We start from the raw sequence: 17,956 nt of genomic DNA, 5'->3' as shown, positions 1-17,956 counted from the left end.
AGATGCTGGGAGGGATTGGGGGCAAGAGGAGAAGGGGACGACAGAGGATGAGATGGCTGGACGGCATTACCGACTTGATGGACATGAGTTTGGGTGGACTCCGGGAGTTGGTGATGGACAGGGAGGCCTGCTGTGCTGCCATTCATGGGGTTGCAAAAAGTCAGACATGACTGAGCGACTGAACTGAACTGATGGAACTGGATGCCATGATCTTAGTTTTTGACTGTTAAATTTCAAGCCAGCTTTTCCACTCTCCTTTTTCACCCTCAAGAAGCTCTTTAGTTCCTCTTCACTTTCTGCCATTAGAATGGTATCGTCTACATATCTGAGGTTGTTGATATTTCTCCTGGAAATTTTGATTCCAGCTTGTGATTCATGCAGCCTGGCATTTCACCTGATGTACTCTGCATATAATTTAAATAAACGGGGAGACAATATACAGCCCTGTTGTATTCCTTTTGCACTAGTCAGTTGTTTCCCGTCCAGTTCTAACTGTTGCTTCTTGACCTGCATATAGGTTTCTCAGGAGACAGGTAAGGTGGTCTGGTACTCCCATCTCTAAGAATTTCCCACAGTTTTTTGTGACCCACAGACCCACAGACCCTGGTATAGCAGAGAGTCAAAGGGTTTAGCACAGTCAATGAAGCAAAAGTAGATGTTTTTTTCTGGAATTCCCTTGCTTTCTCCGTGATCCAATCAATTGTTGACAATTTGATCTCTGGTTCCTCTGCCTTTTCTAAACCCAGTTTGTACATCTAAAAGTCCTTGGTTCATGTATTGCTGAGCCCAGCTTGAAGGATTTTGAGCATAACCTTGCTAGCATGTGAAATGAGTACAATTATACAGTAGTTTGAACATTCTTTGGCAAAAGTATGCTTTAAAAGTATTAAAATCAGGAAAAGTATGTACCCTGATGACAAATGAATTAAATCAGAAATCAACGAACAGAAAAACTTCTGGGATAAATCCCTAATAGATAAAAATTAAACAACACACTACTAATTAACTCAGAGATCAAAGAAATCACAAAAATTGAATGAAAATAAAAACACAACACATCAGAATGTGTGAGATGTAGCTGAAACAGTGCCTCAGAGAGACTTCTAACTTTATATACCTATTTTTAAAAGGACTAAAGGTCCAAATCAATGACTAAGTTTCCTCTTTAAGAAGCTAGAAAAAGAGCAGGTTAAACCAAAAGAAAAGGAGAAGGAGATAATAAAAAGCAGAAATCCATAAAACAAAAAGAAAAAAGTCAACAAAACCAAAAGCTGGGTTTTAAAAAGATCAACACAATTGATATACTTCTAGTTAGATAAGAAAAAAAAGAGAAAAGACAGAAATTACCCATATCAGGAATAAAAGAGAGAAGCCTTCAACAGATCCTATAAACATCAAAAGAATGAGGGGATATCAACGATTTTTTATGCCAATACATTTGACAACTAAGATGAAATGGACAGATCACTAGAAAGGCACAAACTATAAGGATTTACACATGAAGATTTAGGAAATCTGAATAGCTCTGTATCTGAAAATAAACTGAAATTATAATTAAATAATTTCTGGTTAAGAAAACTCCAGGCTCATGTGCCCTCACTAGGATATTAAATCAAAGATTCAATGAACAATCCCACATAAAATCCTTAAAAAAATAGAAGGGAACACTTCCCAGTTCACTTTACAAGGCCAGCATTTCCCTGATATCAAACCCATATTAAAACATTAATGAAACTCTATAGACAAATATTTGTCTGGAACACAAAAATCTTTAATACAAATAAAAATCTTTAAAAAAAGAAAACCCCAAATTACATAGGAATGCACAGTTTGCATACAGTGAAAAACAGCAAATAATCACCTCAGCAGATGCAGGAAGAACATTTGACCAAATTTAACACCCACTCATGATAACAACTTCCAGCAAATAGGAAGAAAGGAGAACTTCCTTTGCTTGATCTACAGAAAACCTGGAGCTAACATCTGGAACAAGGCCCACTCTCACATCTAACATTGTTCCCAGGGTCCTAGTCAGTGCAGGAAGGCAAGGGGAAAAAGGCAGAATAGCTTGAAAGGAAGCAAAACTGTCTTTATTCAGAGATGATATGATTATGTATGTAGAAAATCCTAAAAAAGAAAGAAGAAGGCTACTACAGTAAGTGAATTTAGCAAGGTCACAGGATACAAAGTCAAGTAGTCAACTGTATTTCTAGAGACTAGCGATAGGAAAATTCAGTGAAGAAAACTGCCCGTAATAACAGATCAAACTTTGTGCATGTCTTGTAAACAGAAACTAAAAAAGATCTAAATTAATGAAAATTGTACCATAATCATGGATTGGAAGGTTCAAGGATTGTTTAGATGTTAGTACTCCTCAAGCTGATTTATAGATTCAACACAACCCCATTCAAAATCCCAGAAGGCTTTTATTTTTAGAAGTTGAGAGACTGATTCTCTTATGTATATATAAATACAACTTACTTATAATAGCCAAACTATTAAAAAAAACAAAAAACACAAAGTTGGAGGATTCACATGACCTGATCTGAAGATTGGTAACACTGCAGTAATTAAAACAGTGTGGTATTGGCATAAGGATAGACATAGACATCAATGGGGCAGATATAGAATCAAGGAGACCCGTACATACAGGGCCAATCGATTTTTGATAGAGGCCCAAGTAATTCAATGGGGAAAGCTTAGCAACTTGCTCAAGGTCAGAGAACTAGAATGCAGGAGAGCCAGAATTCCAATCCCAGCAGGTCTGCCACCAAGTCTGTTTCCACCGCTCTCCCCTTAGTATAGAGAGCAGCCATGCGGGAGAGGACACAGACGGGGCCTTACACAGGCTCCCTCTCAGTCTTGAGCACCAATGTCGGGCCCCATTTCATAGAGGACAAAGCTTGGGTGGGGTCACCTACAGACTCACTGGGTGACTGGGGATTTCTCCATAGCTGCTGTGTGATGGACAAGTCACAGAAGTGACAGGTGAGGAATAACAAAAATGACATAAAATTAACTGGAAATACAACGAGGGTTCTGGAAATCCTATAAGCCACAAACCAGAGCTTTTCTCTGGGATACAGAAAGGGAAGTATGAAAAGGCATGAAGAAGTTCTTTCAAAAATCTAACACCCTGAAGTCGAATAATGGTGAAAAGACCGCACATTCTTCACTTCAGAACCTAGCTGATTTTCAGTGATGATCCAATAGAAATGAGAGAAAACTAACTTGGAAAGGGACTCAATGTTTAGTGCAGAAACATCCATCTTCTCAGCACTGGTGATGGCTGGACGTGGGACCTCAGTTTGCTATTTCTGAGCCCGAGAGGCAGCAGGGGTCCTGCTCCTCTGAGCCAAGAGTGTCAGGCCAACTGGGTTTCAATCTAAGGGCTCTGCCACTGATTAACACTGGGACTGTGTAAGACATTTAGCCTCTTCTGGCCTCCTCAGTGAAACTGTATCCCTTGTACAGGGTTTCCTGGAGAGTTTAACATGAAGTACAAAGTACTGTGCAGCACCTAGAACTCCTTAAGGGTTTGGGAAACATTCTGAAAGTAGTATATTTTTGGTGTAGTTATGACATCAAATCACAGCTTCTTGTTTCGTATTTACTTTGGAGGGAGTGTGGCATCACAGATAAAGCCTGGACATTCCAATTAGATGCACTTGGGTTATATTCCTGGCTCTGCTTCTTCCTGGGTGCCTTCCTCTCTAAGAGAATATGAACCAGTAGATACCGCATCTCCTTCTCTTCATCTGATGCGTGAACCACTCGGAGAATCTAATGAAAGCATAGACTGCTGAAGAAATACAGTAGCACACAGGATTTTCATATATGTTTGGTAGATGTCAAGATCTTGTGAAATTCATATATCCTACGGTGTTCAACATATTATGTAAGTTCCTTGTAAACCCTCAACAGCCTAAGCCTGTCTCTGGAAAAATCAATGAGCAGAAAAGTGACAGGAAAATCTAAGTCAGGTGCTGCCAAACTCTGTCCAAGTGCCAAGTCCAGCCTGCCACCTATTCTCCTAAATAAAGTTTTACTGGAACACCACCAAGCTCATCTGTTTATTTATTGTCTATGGCTCCCTTCCGTGACAATGGCAGAGTTACATAGTTGCAACAGAGACCATATGGCCCACCAAGTCATGTCTGTCTCTTTACAGAAAAAGCCTGCCAACGTCTGACCTCAACCATGAACGAGAGAGTGCGCTATGGGAAGCCTGCAGTACAGAAAATGGACGACACCCTGCCAGGAATGCCATCAGCTCAAACTTTTCAAGATTAGGAGAAGCAAAGAAAAACAGAACATCTGCCAGCAGAGATTCCTGATGAAATCGCAAGCGGTGGAGGCACTGGGCTTTATTACAACTGGCAGTGATTATGCAAAAGGCACGTGGTATCCAGGATGACAAAATCTGTTCTTGTGTTAGGGGTAAGTTAAGGAAATAACAGTGATTAAATGCTACTGACAACTGTAATAGCTGAAGAATCAGCCACAGAGGTCTTTCAATCAATGTCTGGAGAGGTGTTCAGGGACTGCATGTATAATGAGAGAAGAGTGTGGAAAGGAGGGCTTAATGAGATCATCAATGACCCCTGAAGGAAAGGAAGGAACTGTACCGACAAGAGGAGGTCCTCATGAGAGGGAAACACTAACTAGAATAAACACAAAAACTTCAGGATTTCACCTGATTAAGGGAGAAGTGTCTCAACATAAGCATCTTTTCAGACAAGGGAGACTTACGTTATCCAGGTCTTTTCGCAGTGCAATCTTGCTGGTCACCAGCTCATGGGCTAAGTCATCATTTTCCTGTTCCAACCTCATGTTAGCTTCTTGTAGGCGCCTATTCTCTCGCTGATGGGTGGGGAGAAACCAGTTGTAGACATAAAGATCAGATGGAAACGACAACTTTTCAGGTTAATTCTCAAAACTAATTGCTGAGACCGACGGGAATCTGGGGAGATGTGGCTGGCCCCAATGTGCTGCCAAGCAACAGTTCCTTCCTTGCTGTCTCCACTGATTCAATTAACCGTCAGGCAGTTACTTGTTACTGTGACAAAAGCCCAGGGAACTGTAACAAACCAGACAACTAGCATGAAGTGAAACAAGTCTTGCTTTCTCATTTGCAAACTCAAAACTGAAACTGGAACCTAGAAACAGTGAAACTAAATTTTAAGCAGAGCTCACTAAAACTAATTATAGGCACAATTATCTGAAGTGAAAGGCTGAAGGCACTTCACATCACTTAGGCCATAAACAAACCTCAAATCGCTCGATGGGGTCTTCTTGTTGGGCCTGCTGTTCCCTCATGGTGTGATACTCTTTTTCGTATTTTTTCAACTTCTTCTGACTAATCTGTAGGATAGAGCACAGCACAAATTAAAAAGCATCAGGAAGAGGTGGGTGCTTCAAGGCTTGCATTGAAGACCAAGATCTCTACTGACCTTGGCATCCCAAGTTAACCACCAAAGTGGTATTTCCTGCACATAAGCTCAGAAACTAAAATTCTTATTCAAATTTAGGGGTTTGTGGGGGGATAATTGGTTCCTGAAGATTTTACCAAGGGTGTCAGAATGAACATCCAACAGATGACCCCTCCTGTCTGAGTTCTAGGTCTGATTATCCGTCCTTTCCCTCCTCCTCACACACCATTTTCTTCAGCACATACCAGCAACGCTGCAGGGGCTTCCATTCTGTGACCTCACAACCTCTCCATAAGGTGTGGTATTAATAGCCTCAATTTATAGGCAACTTAACTGAGAAGTAAAGAAGTTAGGTAACTTGACCACAGCCACTCAGTTAGGGACTGGCAGATCCAGGATTTGCGCCAGGCCATTAGACACCATCCGAGTCCAAGCTGTAGCCACCTCACTATCTGCCTCCTACCACTTTCCTTTCCATTAGCACCTTCTGTGCTGCCTTCAAACAGGCATACTTCTCTCTGCCCTTAAACTCTTCCATCTCATTAAACTACTGTCCTCTCTCAAGCTTTTTCTTACCAACTACTGCAAACTGCTTTACTGCTGACTCATACACCTAACTTTTAGCCCCGAGTTTCAGGTTAATTGGGCTTTCCTGGTGGTTCACATGGCAAAGAATCCACCTGCAATGCAGGAGACCAGGGTTCAATCTCTGGGTTGGAAAGATCCCCCAGAGAAGGAAATGGCCACCATTCTAGTATTCTTGCCTGGAGAATTTCATGGACAGAGGAGCCTGGCGGGTTACAGTCCATGGAGTTGCGAAAGCATTGAACATGACTGAGCGACTAACACTTTCCAGGCTAATTAGGCATCTCAGAGCTAGTCTAGTCCAATTTCCTTATTTTACAGATGAAAAAACTGAGGTGCAGAAAGGGGATAGGACAGGCCCAAGCTTGCAGCAGGCTCATGTCAGCATCTCCTAGTCCCTGCTCATTCTTCCCTTTCCCTTGAGCTGCCTGGTGTTCCTCTACCATTGATTCTGCGGACACATGCCCCAGTCGGCTGTTTACAGGTATGCCCCAATCACAGATTACTCTTGGAGTTTGGCTGCTGTGCAAAGGGAGGCAGCCAGGAACCTACCAGCACTATGCCCTCGCTGCAGTCTATAAAGATGCCCACTAAACACCAATGGGGTGAGGCTGCAAGCTAGAAAGTGGCATCCCTAAGCCTAGATCTTCTATGTTAAGGCTAATGCTGGGGCAAATTTTTATTATGTGTGTAACTGATTCACAAAGAAAGCACCTAAATAAAACATCTGTGTTATCAGTAAATTCATAAACAATCTGAACAAATCAATAGTAGAGGAACAGAAAACTGAGGCTTGTGGGTGGTCAACACTTCCTCCCAGTACTCTCTGCTGTCAGTCTGTGTAAATGACAAGGGCGGGCAGAGATAAAAGGCTCCTCAAGAGCTTTGTAAAAAAGAAACCTGATGCCAAACCCTACAAAACGTTCTCACGAGTCTTCAGGATCCTTCGACTTTTCATTCTCATGCTGTGGTAACAAACAATGAACATTTCCCCCATAACCATACATTTGGTTAGTTACAAAATAATGTCTTCTACATCTCCTTATCCCTTATTATAAATGTCTCATTCTTAGAGTAAAAGGGTGGGTTCCCCCTCAGCATATAACCGAAGCTGGTGTGTAGTGAGTGCCCTGTGAGTGCCAGACCCTGTACATGTGTTATCTCACCTGGTTCTTACATTTTTGTGACAGGACATGGGCATGGCTCTGTGTGTTTACTAGGTTTTTCACATTTTCTGCATTGAGGACGAATTACATTTCTAACTGAGTTAACAATGTGACTGCTGTTTAAAAACAATGCTCATAAGTTGGGCTCCTCTGAGACAGAGCTCTGGCATTCTTTCCACGGACCGCGCTGCTCCGGAACTCTGACTGCTTTCCTAATTTTCAGCCTCACTTCTCGATCTCTTTCTTCCTCCCTCTTTCCCTTAAATGCCTTAACTCCAACCCCATCACACACACAAAATAAACACAACGCTGCTCACAGTGGGTTCACAGCTGACTCTGACTTCCAGAGTGTGTGGCTGTATGGCCAACTGTCTCAAGCTGCCTCTGAGACAGAGACTTGCTGAGAAAGACTGATGCTTAATAACTGAGTGAGGAATGAGAAGTATCAGTAAGAAAAGCAGCAACTCCAGTGTCCTTATGAGGCTGCACCCAGGACAGACCAGTGCCTCTCAGCCTGCATACCCCATCATTAGCGCCTTCTCCAGGTCAGAGACAGGCCTCACTTGCTGCTGTCCCTGCCCTGCACAGAGAGAGTGCCCAGGCATGCTTGCTAAATGAATGAGAGATGACCCCTCACTCCATCCCTTAGCACTGACCTGTCTTCTAAATGGAAATGGCAACCAAAGCTAACAGACGCTTCAAGCCTGGTCCCTTGGCCTGTGCAACCTGGTGTCCAGATCACTCCTGTTCACCTTTGAGATCAGAGCTCCAGATCACTTCTTTAGTGAACCCTTCCTGACACCCTCTTCCCCCATCAGGCTAAGTCTTTCATTTTATATTCTCATGGCATAAAGCCAAATCCTCCATGGTACCTGTCCAAGTCCACGATTATTTATTTATGTGCTTACATGACTGTCTGTCTTCCCACTAGGAAAGAGGCCACATCTATTCTGCTTACCAGCATCTCTAGTGCCCAGCTCAATGCCTGGAACATAATCAGAACTTAATAGTCAGCTGCTGAACAAATCAAAGCCAAAGGCCTTCCTTTTTTTTTTTTAAATCTAATAAGGATGCAAGAAGGGGTATTTATTTATCCAGTAGTTGAGCCTCACTATGTGCAATATTCTTTGCTAGGCATTAATGATACAAAAATATACACAGATCAGGATATGCAAACTCCACAAGGGCAGGAACTCTGTGCACTGTGAAACTCCTAATGCCTGGCACACAGGAAGCATGAAAATACTTAATGAAGAGACACAGCTCCCACCCTTAAAAGTCCAGGGTTCATTTTGTCTGTCTCTTACCTCCACCACTGCAGTTTTAACTAAATTCAAGGAAAACAGAAGTGATGGAATAAGCCCCTGAGCTCCAAATCACACCCACTGTTGGCTGACTCCCATCAGAAGGCTGTAGAAGTCACAGTTTCACACATTTGCCCTCCAAGAAGGTTAAATTTGAAATCTATTTAAATGTACTTTCAAGGAGGAAAAAATTCTAATCATTTCCTGGGCTAAGGCTAAGTCTGCAATTTAGGTAAAACCAACTGTATACCTCATCTCAATTAGTACAAGATTCTTAACACTGTTTGAGACGGCATCACTTTTAATATCCCCTGAGAGCCAAGGTTCCCACTAAAAAGCACAGATGCTAACTCCACCCCCACCTTGCTCCCAGCAACAAAACATTCTACATACCATTTCAGAACGCTCATGGGCTCCCCTGAGGCCCATCCATAGTCCCAGGTTAAGAAACCCTGAATTAGAGAGAAGGTGGACACTTGGAACATGCCAGTTGGATATTTTGGTAGAAGTTAAAAAAAAAAAACAAAAAAAATTCAGCCTAAAACACCTTTTCCTTGGTCACTCACTTGTCATTAATCTGTCATAGGAAGTGGATAAGGTTCTCTCTTAAAACACGTGCTACTTGCCTTGGGAAAGCTGGCCCCTGACCAGCCCCTGGAATAGGCAGGGATGTCCTGGCCCATGCTGCTGGCCTGGGTGGGAGGGAGACAGAACTACTGGGCACCTAGAGCGTGTACCGAGCAAGCTTGAGTCCTGACTCCACCGATGACTAACTGTGTGACTGAGGGCAAGCTACCTTATCTCAGCCTCAGAGTCCTCATCTGTGAAAACCCCAACTGTCCTTATGAGAAGTGCTGTTGCGAGGATCAAATGATATAATGCACATAAAGAGCTGAGAAGAGTACCTGGCACACAGTGAAGTCTTTTAAATAAAGAGTTGCTATGACTTCTTATTATCATCTGCATCCTTGCCCTGAATCTGAGGCAGCCACCTTCTGAACATGTGCTGCAAACAGGAAGCCATTCAAACAATGTCCATTTAACACAGAAGAGTAGAAACAGGCTGCTTGTGGGAAATAGGAGCTCAGTTTAAAGTTCGGCTCAGAGGCCCCTGCAAAGGTCAGAATCCCTGCTGGGCTGCACTCAGAAAACCCAGCGCAGGAGAGAGCCTGGAGGCTAGCAGCTCTGCACGACAGGGGTGGAGCTATGCTGTGTGGGTGAGTGGGTACACAGGAAGAGTCTGGTACATGAAGGAGCTCCTGACCCCAGAGTCCTCACTGCTAAACAAAGAATTCTGACACAAGCCCATCTTCCCTTTTCAGTTAGTGAATAAAAGAACCTGAGATTTACGTAGGACTTTCAACCTAACCTCTACGCCTACTATTTTCTTTAATCCTCCAAACAACTTTCTGAGATGGGTGCAGCAGGGATCCTCACCCTCACCGCTGTAGGGAGCAGTGAGAACCCCCCACTGCACGCCCTGGGAAATGGAGCCCTACCCAGGTAAAGTGACTTGTCTGAAGTAAAAGACCCAGTCTGTTCAGTCGCAGTGCCAGCATAAGAAAACAAATCTGGGGTGGTTCTTGTTTCTTATTCCTCTCTGTAGCTGAGCTCAGTGTATTCTTGGCATAGAAGACAATCTACAAATGCTTGTTGATATGAACTGACTTAAGGAAAGCAGATACCTGGGCAGAGGACATCAAAACCTGGTGGGCCAGAAGAGCACTGGTGTGTCACAGAGCAGCTGCGATGTTAAAGGCATCACCTTATTTCTTTCTCTACAACCCCTTGTACTAACCTACCTAAGACAAAGCAGAGGCAGAACCAGGCTGACAGCCAAGGTCGGTGGGACTCCAATGCCTGCACTTAAAACCACTTGAAACAAATCAACATTCTATTTAATTTCTGAGCCTTTTTATTTAATTTGTTCAAACAGTTTAGACTCAAACTCCCTCAAAAATTACTAAATAGAATTAGGCATCCTTGTTCTACCATCAGAGTATTTTTCTAAAGTGCAATCAGCAAGTTATTAGCAGAGGACTCAAACATAGATAAGTACCAAAGGAGAGAAACTTATTAAAATAAGAAGGTAGTAACCACTGCTACCCTTTCAATAATCAGCAAACTTCAGGGTTCACTGCAGAGAAAGAGTAACCACTCAGAAGCTTCCTCATGAAATCCAATTCTAAAAGGTAGAACAAGCAAAGACATAAAACTAGCCTGGTCGAGTTACACTGAAAATGGCACTCAGCGACCGTGTACAAAAGGTAAGTTTCAACACTGACACAGAGACTGAATTATTCATCATGATATGACAAGTATCGCCAAAAATGGACCTACAGAAGTGGCTCCTAACTCATTCATTCACTCCCCCAGGCACAGTAAAGCACAATGATGATAAGCACTGACTTCAGAGTCTGAAATTCCCGGGATCTAATCTCAACACCATCCCTTACTAACTTTGTGCTGGCTGGGAGTTTTCTTCAATTTTCTAAGCTTCAGTATACACATCTATAAAATGACCTCACATAGGGCCTCTAAGGATTAATTCACGATGTGTAGATACTATGCAAGGCTTCTGTGAACATATCAAGAAAAAAGACCAATAAAGTCACTATAAACACAGATCTTAAAACCCAAACACACATTAACTACACAAATGATTTAAGCAGAGAATGAAGTTCAAACTAAATATTGCTTTTAGCTCATGATTAAAAACACACGCTGAATGCAAATACTCCTAAATGCCAAAGAGTCTTCTGTTTCTCCAAATGGCAAATGGTTAGGATTATATAATTGAGAGATATTACTACTTGCAATAATATCTTTTCTCACAGGTAGTTTGAAGTCTAGCATATTCACTTTATGTTTGAAACAACAAATTTCAATGAAGCAGTGGTTCAGAAATTCCATTTCACATTAGGCAGGATTCTACAGAACAAGGATCAAGTCTTTCTTCTTGATCTAAGAAACCCACAGAGCCATCTCTTTTGGCATGGTTCTTGCTTCTTCTAAGCCTCACTTACTGGACTTATTTTAAAAAATTCCATTATAGACACATGAAGAAACAGTTGCTCCTACATATTTCTGGAGTCAAAAACTTAAAAGACCTAATTTATTTTTTTCCCATTTCCCCCCGCTAAATATGATGCATGGGTTGCCAGGCTCCTAGGACCATTCTCGATCTTCTGGAACAATGTAAATTGAAATTGCTTTTAGATCTTGTATCATAAGTGGAAGCAATTTTTTCTGTCTCAGCTCACTGACCCATGGAGGGAGAGAAATTCAATAGACAGTTAAATGAGCTGATGTATGTGGTTAAATTTAAGATTAAGAGCAGGGGATCTATAACTCCTCAAGAAATTTAAAAAAATTCAGTCTCATAATAAACTAAGAAGAAAGAAGAAAGGGCAGGAAAGAAAGAAAAAAAGAGAGGCAAGTAAAGACAGATACAGAGCAAGATTTACAGAGACAAGGAAGACACAGAGCACAGAGAATGCAGACTGTGTGGGCAGCAGACCCACCTTGTGGCCACTTAAGATACTGCCACACCAAACTCCGTTCCTGTCGCCTTTGGCAAAAAGAGGCCATGCAACAGGCTGTCAGAAGACCCTAGTTCCAATGGGGCTTTTGTCACTGCTCAGTCAGTATCAGTTGGGTAAGTCACTTGGCTTCTATAAGCCTGTTTCCATGCTTGACTTGCCCTTCACACCTCACAGGGTACTGTGAGGAACCAATGATATTCTTACAGAATCTATACAAATATTGGAAATTACAACATTGCAACTGCTAAAACACAAAAGACAACAAGAGTCTCCTGGACTAGCATGGGAGGTAAAGCATTCCCAATTCCCATCTTAATCAGGAAGTACAACTGAGAAAAGGGAGTCACAACTTTGCTTTTACATTAAAAAATAATGGAATGGGATTGAATGAGTTACAGAGCCAATATTTCCTTTCTAAATTCTATACCAAGAAACTGAAAAGCTAGTTTCCAAACCATTCACATGGTAGGAATCCCCTTTCCTATGTCCAGAGGGTCTCTAAACTGCCCAAAGGTCCTATTCATTCACTGTGCCCCCCACCCCAGGCCCTCCCTGTCATGCAGTCCACACAATGCAGGGTTCATCACTGAACTTGACAATGATTTTTTTTATTTTTGAGTACACAGATTATCACTGTGACTGAAGTCTTTTGCCAATAATTGGCTATTGCCTGTATCTGCTCTAATATTATTTGGTATTAAGTATAGCTGCAAGAGTAAAACTAATAATCATCACTAACTCAACTGTACATACCATACCCAACCTTTTAGCAGAAAAGCTCATTCTCTCATGTCCTGGTGAATCTGCAGGTTTTCCAGGATAAGTCAATTTCAAGAAAAAATTACTATTCTTCTCACCTGAAGCCATATGCAAGTAGGGAAAATCATCCAAAGTGTACCCTAACCATGTAGAGAGCTTTCCAGGACCAAAAGGAATTTTGTATCTAAGCAAATAATAATGTGAGCTGTGCGGGCTTGTTGACTTTAATTTCTTGGAAGCATAGGCAAGGAAAAAAAGACATCAGACACCTCCCATCTGGACTTGGGAAATAAAGAATCCATATATTATTAATGTGTTTCAAGCTAATGAAAACACAAAAGGTAAACCTTCGGCTAGATCTATTTTTAAGACTTGCCCAAATATCCACGTTAACACTTCTTTGTAAAACACTTGGAAGAAACTCAACAGAAAAGTCACTTATTCACTTGTCCAACCAATATTTATATGTCAGATCCTGTTCTTGTACTGGGGATTCAGCAATAAACAAAAAAGAGAAAGTGCCCTCTGTCAGAGGCTTAATTCCAGCACAGGCAGAGGGGAATGCAGACAATAACCAAACAAATACTGTTACGTAGAAATAAGTGAAATGTGGAAAATACAAAAGGATAAGGAGACAGGGTGGAAAGAGTTGGGGGAGTGCTACTGTAGACACTGTAATTAGAGAAGGCTTCTCTGGTGACACGTTCACTGAGCCTATGACTTAAGAGGTTTGGGTAAAGCCATGTGGGCATCAAGGAGAACAACATTACAGGCAGAGAGACCAGCCAGTGCAAAGGTCTGAGGAGGGAACAAGCTTCGCATGTAAGGAGGCTGGGGTGTCTGAAGTGGAAAGCATAAGGGGGAAAAGCAGCAGCAGCTGAAACTAGCCTGTCGGAGGGGAGATGGGGCCAAGTCTTGCAGGTCAACTCAAGGACTCTTGAATTTTATTCTGAGATAAGAAGCCATTAGAGTGTTAAGCATGTGAGAGATGAGATCAAGAAGAGTCTAGGTAGAAACCACTGTGGAAGCAGGAGGACCAAGGAAATTACTGGAAAAATGCCAGAAGAGAAGGGAAGAGATGATTAGACTAGGGCATGGGTAAGGAAGGAGTTGAGAAGTGATCAGATTCAGGATGTAGTCTGATGGCAGAGCTTGGATGTGGAGGACGAAGATGTAAAGTGTGAGAAAGAGAGTAGGAGGGGCTGGTATCACGTTTTCAGGTCTGAGCAACCAGGTCCTACAAACAGGAGACAGGGGCACTGAGAAAGGAGCAGGTTTTGGAGGGGAGGGGAAGAAATCATAAGCAAATAAGAGGCAGCACCTTCCTGTATGTAAACCAGGTAGAAAGAGTAGCTCTAAGAAGTTCAGAGCTCACGTGGCTCTGTCCTTTCCACAAAGCCATCATCAGTGTTACTGAAAAGAGTTTGTCTGCTGGAAAATCCAAGAAGGGAATACTCATAGTAGTTGCCATTGTTTCTTGAACCCTTACTCATCACCTGGCACGAAGGTAAACACTGTACACACACTGTGTTAATCCTCACATGTGAAAACACTCATCACAGCACCTGGCACACGGTAAAATACCACTACATGTTAACCATGGGACTTGTTAAGTATGTAGCATTTAAATTTAATAACTTTAATGACTGATTTCTGGAAGTTCTATTTCCTTTTTTTGTTGTTCAAATCCCCCATTCACTTTACATCAGGATTCCTACCATTTCTCAGTCTAACAGGTAGTTTTACGTATTCTTGCTTTTATAAACAGGCCATTCCAAAGTCCTAGCTTTATGCAGAGACTCAGTTTCAGCTGCCTCCAGAAGGCCCCAAATCATGTCATAACTTCATGAGCATTAATAATCCTAACACACAGTTTGGTCCCATATTCCCTTGGGATGCTCTTTTATTATCACACACATGAGCTTTAAGCAACTTTGTTTCAGGCACCTGGACATTTCTCCTTTTTCTTTCAAGTTCATCCAGGTATTTAAACATTTCTTGGGTCATACTTTATTTGGCATCTCCGAATGTTTAAAGAAGGGTAGCCTGAACTAGCTCACTATGACATATAACCAGAACCAGAAGTCCAATAATACCTTACAGATGAGGAAACGGTGCCTTAAATAGGTCTGTGCTCTATGCAGCAGACAGTGAAGCTTCTCTCCTGACACAGAGGTTACAGTTTTACCCTCTGGAGTCACACCAAATAAACGTGACAGTCAGCCTTTTATGCACCCTATAAGCATCTCAATACAGCTATTTATTCTGTCTTCCATTTGCCTCCATCCTTCACATTCCAAACTAAACTCCCTCAATTATTTTTTCTTCTTTAAAAACAAAACTTTCATAACATGAACACAAGGAGATTCCTTTTTTTCAAACCTTAAAATAATACAAATCATAAATGCTCCACTGGAAGCGATAAACAGTGAATGGGTTTCCTTCATGTATTATTATTTTCATTTTAGGGAATTTATGTCCACAACAACAAAAACTGAAAGTTAAAGGATGACACAATACAAATCATGAAACCTGAGTTCTGCCACTAACTAGCTATACAAAATTAGGGGGCTTTGTGCTTTGGTTTGTCTTCAAAATTGGAATAATAATTCTTTCCCTAGAGTTCAAAATGGGGAAAGCAATGAGATTAATTCATAGGCTGTAATATATATGAAACAATTTAGAAAATTATACAATACAAAGGAAAACATTATTAATGTGTTATAAATGTTGACAGTTTTATCAGAAAGAGTGAGACACTAACAAAAGAATCTACATTAATGCAAAAATGACTTTACCTTCATGTTGCAAGCTAGTTCCATTAGTTTTTTTGCATTTTCTTCTGAGCGGTATCTCTTAGGAAGCTGAACCCTGAAGAATTTCAGGGCACCTTCAAAGTCTGTCAGTAGCAAGTCATCTTTGGAAGTCTTGAAGAAAGAAGAAAACACAACCATGTACAGAAAAGAAGCTTTTTTGCTATAAAGATGCTCAAGAAGTATTTCACAATCCCAGCACCTTTATAATCCCCAGAAGGTAACTCTGTAGCCTTTGCTAGAGCTGCGTGCATGTGTCCACTGTCAGGGTCAGTGCTAGAGCACAGCGGCTACTTACGATGAGATCAGAAATGCCAGATAGCCCAGCTTACAAACAAGTGTGCACTGTACCTTTAATAACCCAAGGGCGACGTTAAATATAACACTTATTCCCTAAAAGAGAAAACAGAGAAAACATTTTCAGTGTTTAGAACTGGACTAACTATTAAGCTATTTGTCTTCAGAATAGCCCGCAATTTTAGAGAGATTGTAAAAACTTGAATAAAGAAATGGAGTATCTTGAAAATATTTTGGAAAATAAAAATTACAGGGCCACCAATGAAAAACTAAAGGTAGACCCAGTTTCCCGTTCTTCTGAGAGAAGGGCTTTTCTACAGCTATTTTGACAGTTCAAGAATGCTTTCCAAAGTATACTATGCTTCCAAACTAAAAGATTAGTCATAAAATTGTGATCCCTCGTGAAATAATGCCTGGTGTCTCTTCCACTGCCCACTCGAAGGACAACAATCACCCTGTCCAGGAGTCCTATGTCCCAGAAATGAATCTGCTCAGGGTTCCCTCCAACCTGCCTTTCTTCATCTAATCATTCTAGGAGTGCTGGGGCAAAGGACAACTGAGGGGAGGCACCAACATCTGCTGACCAAGTTAAACTTTAAAAGTTTCTGGGCCTCAGTTTCTATAACTAATAGTCTCCCAATGGTTTTCTGAGCTAATTAGCTCAGAAAGTTTAAGTTACTCAGCCTGTCACCAGACCCACAGTAATTACTTAATAGTTGTTTATAATAGTGAAAAACTAGATAAAGGTTTGCGATTAGGAATCGGTTACCTAAATTACGATCTATCCAAAGAATGGAATATCTGACAGTAAGTAAGAGTAATGGTATATTTCTGGAATGCTGTTTTCTTATGTTTCAAGCTAGACAGAAGATACAGATTTTTAAATGGAATTTTGTATGTTTTAAATATGGGATAATTAAACAAAAAGGAGGATGGTACAGATGTATGTGTCTATAGATATTCAAGTATGAGATAAAAATAAGTTACTGAATAGCATATAAGCATAGTCATATTTTATATGCATATAAAGTCATAATATATATACCATATGAAAAAACTGTTCCACACAGAACTTACACATACACATATGTGAAAACACACAAAAAAAGGCTGAAAGAATATACATTAAATGTTAAAAGTAGTTTTCCTTTAGACTGGGATCAGAAGTATTTTCACATCATTTTGCTTATACTTTCTATAACAAACATGTATTATTTTTGAAATTAGCTTTTTCTTCTTAGGCACACCCTCCAAAACCTAAGACTAAGCTGTGGCAAAGACTGTTATTTACTATAACATCTATTTTCTTTTAGTAATAGACTCTCAAGTTTAAGAAAATTTCTAGGCAGCTTAAAAAAAAATTATCCTTAGCAGCTAGGGATATGTGGTCATGTACCTAAGTTCTGGCCAACAAGAGGTTAAGTGGAAATGCAGGTGGAAATTCCAGGAAGTGTCTTTTAAAAGAGGGGGTACACCTCCTCCGAACCCCTAAACTTCCTAGCTTAAATAAAGAGATAGTGTTTGGACCACTCATCAGCCATACAGAACAGAGCTGCACTCTGGGCAAGGCAGTTACTGCCTGTGACACAGGAGGGAAACTACCAACAAAAGCTTAAGTGCTGTGGCCTCTGATACGCACCTCACATAAAAGCAGGTCGATGATATGGAAGACCATGTACAGAGGGAACTTCGCAGTGAAGAGCGTAAGAAACCACTGGGAGGCATACATGTGCGCTTCAAGGCTTATGTCCAGGAAGTGGTTGTACAGGTCAGGGATGTACTCCTGAAACAGCAGACTGATTAGCTTTATGCACATATGCAGCTGTTTAACTCTCACTCAGGAGGCTCATAAATCTGCCAACAATAGGTCAAAAATGTCATATATTTGTGTTTTTATAAAAACTGAAAAAGTGCTCAGAAGAACACTTATCATCTGGTATGAGACTGGCACTGGACTCTCATTTTCAGTTCACAAAGCAGCTCTGAAGAGGAATCCCCACATGGTGACAAGTATCTGAAAGGACAGTTTTTCTAAGTTATGAAATGTTTGGCAAA

The 17,956-nt window shown here is 41.2% G+C and overlaps 1 protein-coding gene across 3 annotated transcripts in view; it reads right to left on the bottom strand.

Annotated features, from left to right (window-relative positions):
- Nucleotides 1-17,956, bottom strand: part of RABGAP1 (RAB GTPase activating protein 1) — a 170,058-nt gene that overhangs the window by 12,687 nt on the left and 139,415 nt on the right. For all 3 annotated transcript variants that reach the window (XM_010844019.1, XM_010844020.1, XM_010844021.1), the window contains 5 exons: nt 17,541-17,684; nt 15,956-15,997; nt 15,590-15,718; nt 5,272-5,364; nt 4,753-4,863 (listed from right to left, as the gene is read on the bottom strand). In XM_010844019.1, coding sequence (XP_010842321.1) covers nt 4,753-4,863; nt 5,272-5,364; nt 15,590-15,718; nt 15,956-15,997; nt 17,541-17,684 — 519 coding nt within the window. The remainder of the gene's footprint in view (nt 1-4,752; nt 4,864-5,271; nt 5,365-15,589; nt 15,719-15,955; nt 15,998-17,540; nt 17,685-17,956) is intronic.

This window comes from Bison bison, unplaced genomic scaffold (assembly GCF_000754665.1).
Source record: "Bison bison bison isolate TAMUID 2011002044 unplaced genomic scaffold, Bison_UMD1.0 scf7180017864193, whole genome shotgun sequence".
Lineage (NCBI taxonomy): Eukaryota > Metazoa > Chordata > Mammalia > Artiodactyla > Bovidae > Bison > Bison bison.
Note: the sequence above shows the minus strand (reverse complement) of the source record. Positions and strands in the feature narration are given on the sequence as shown.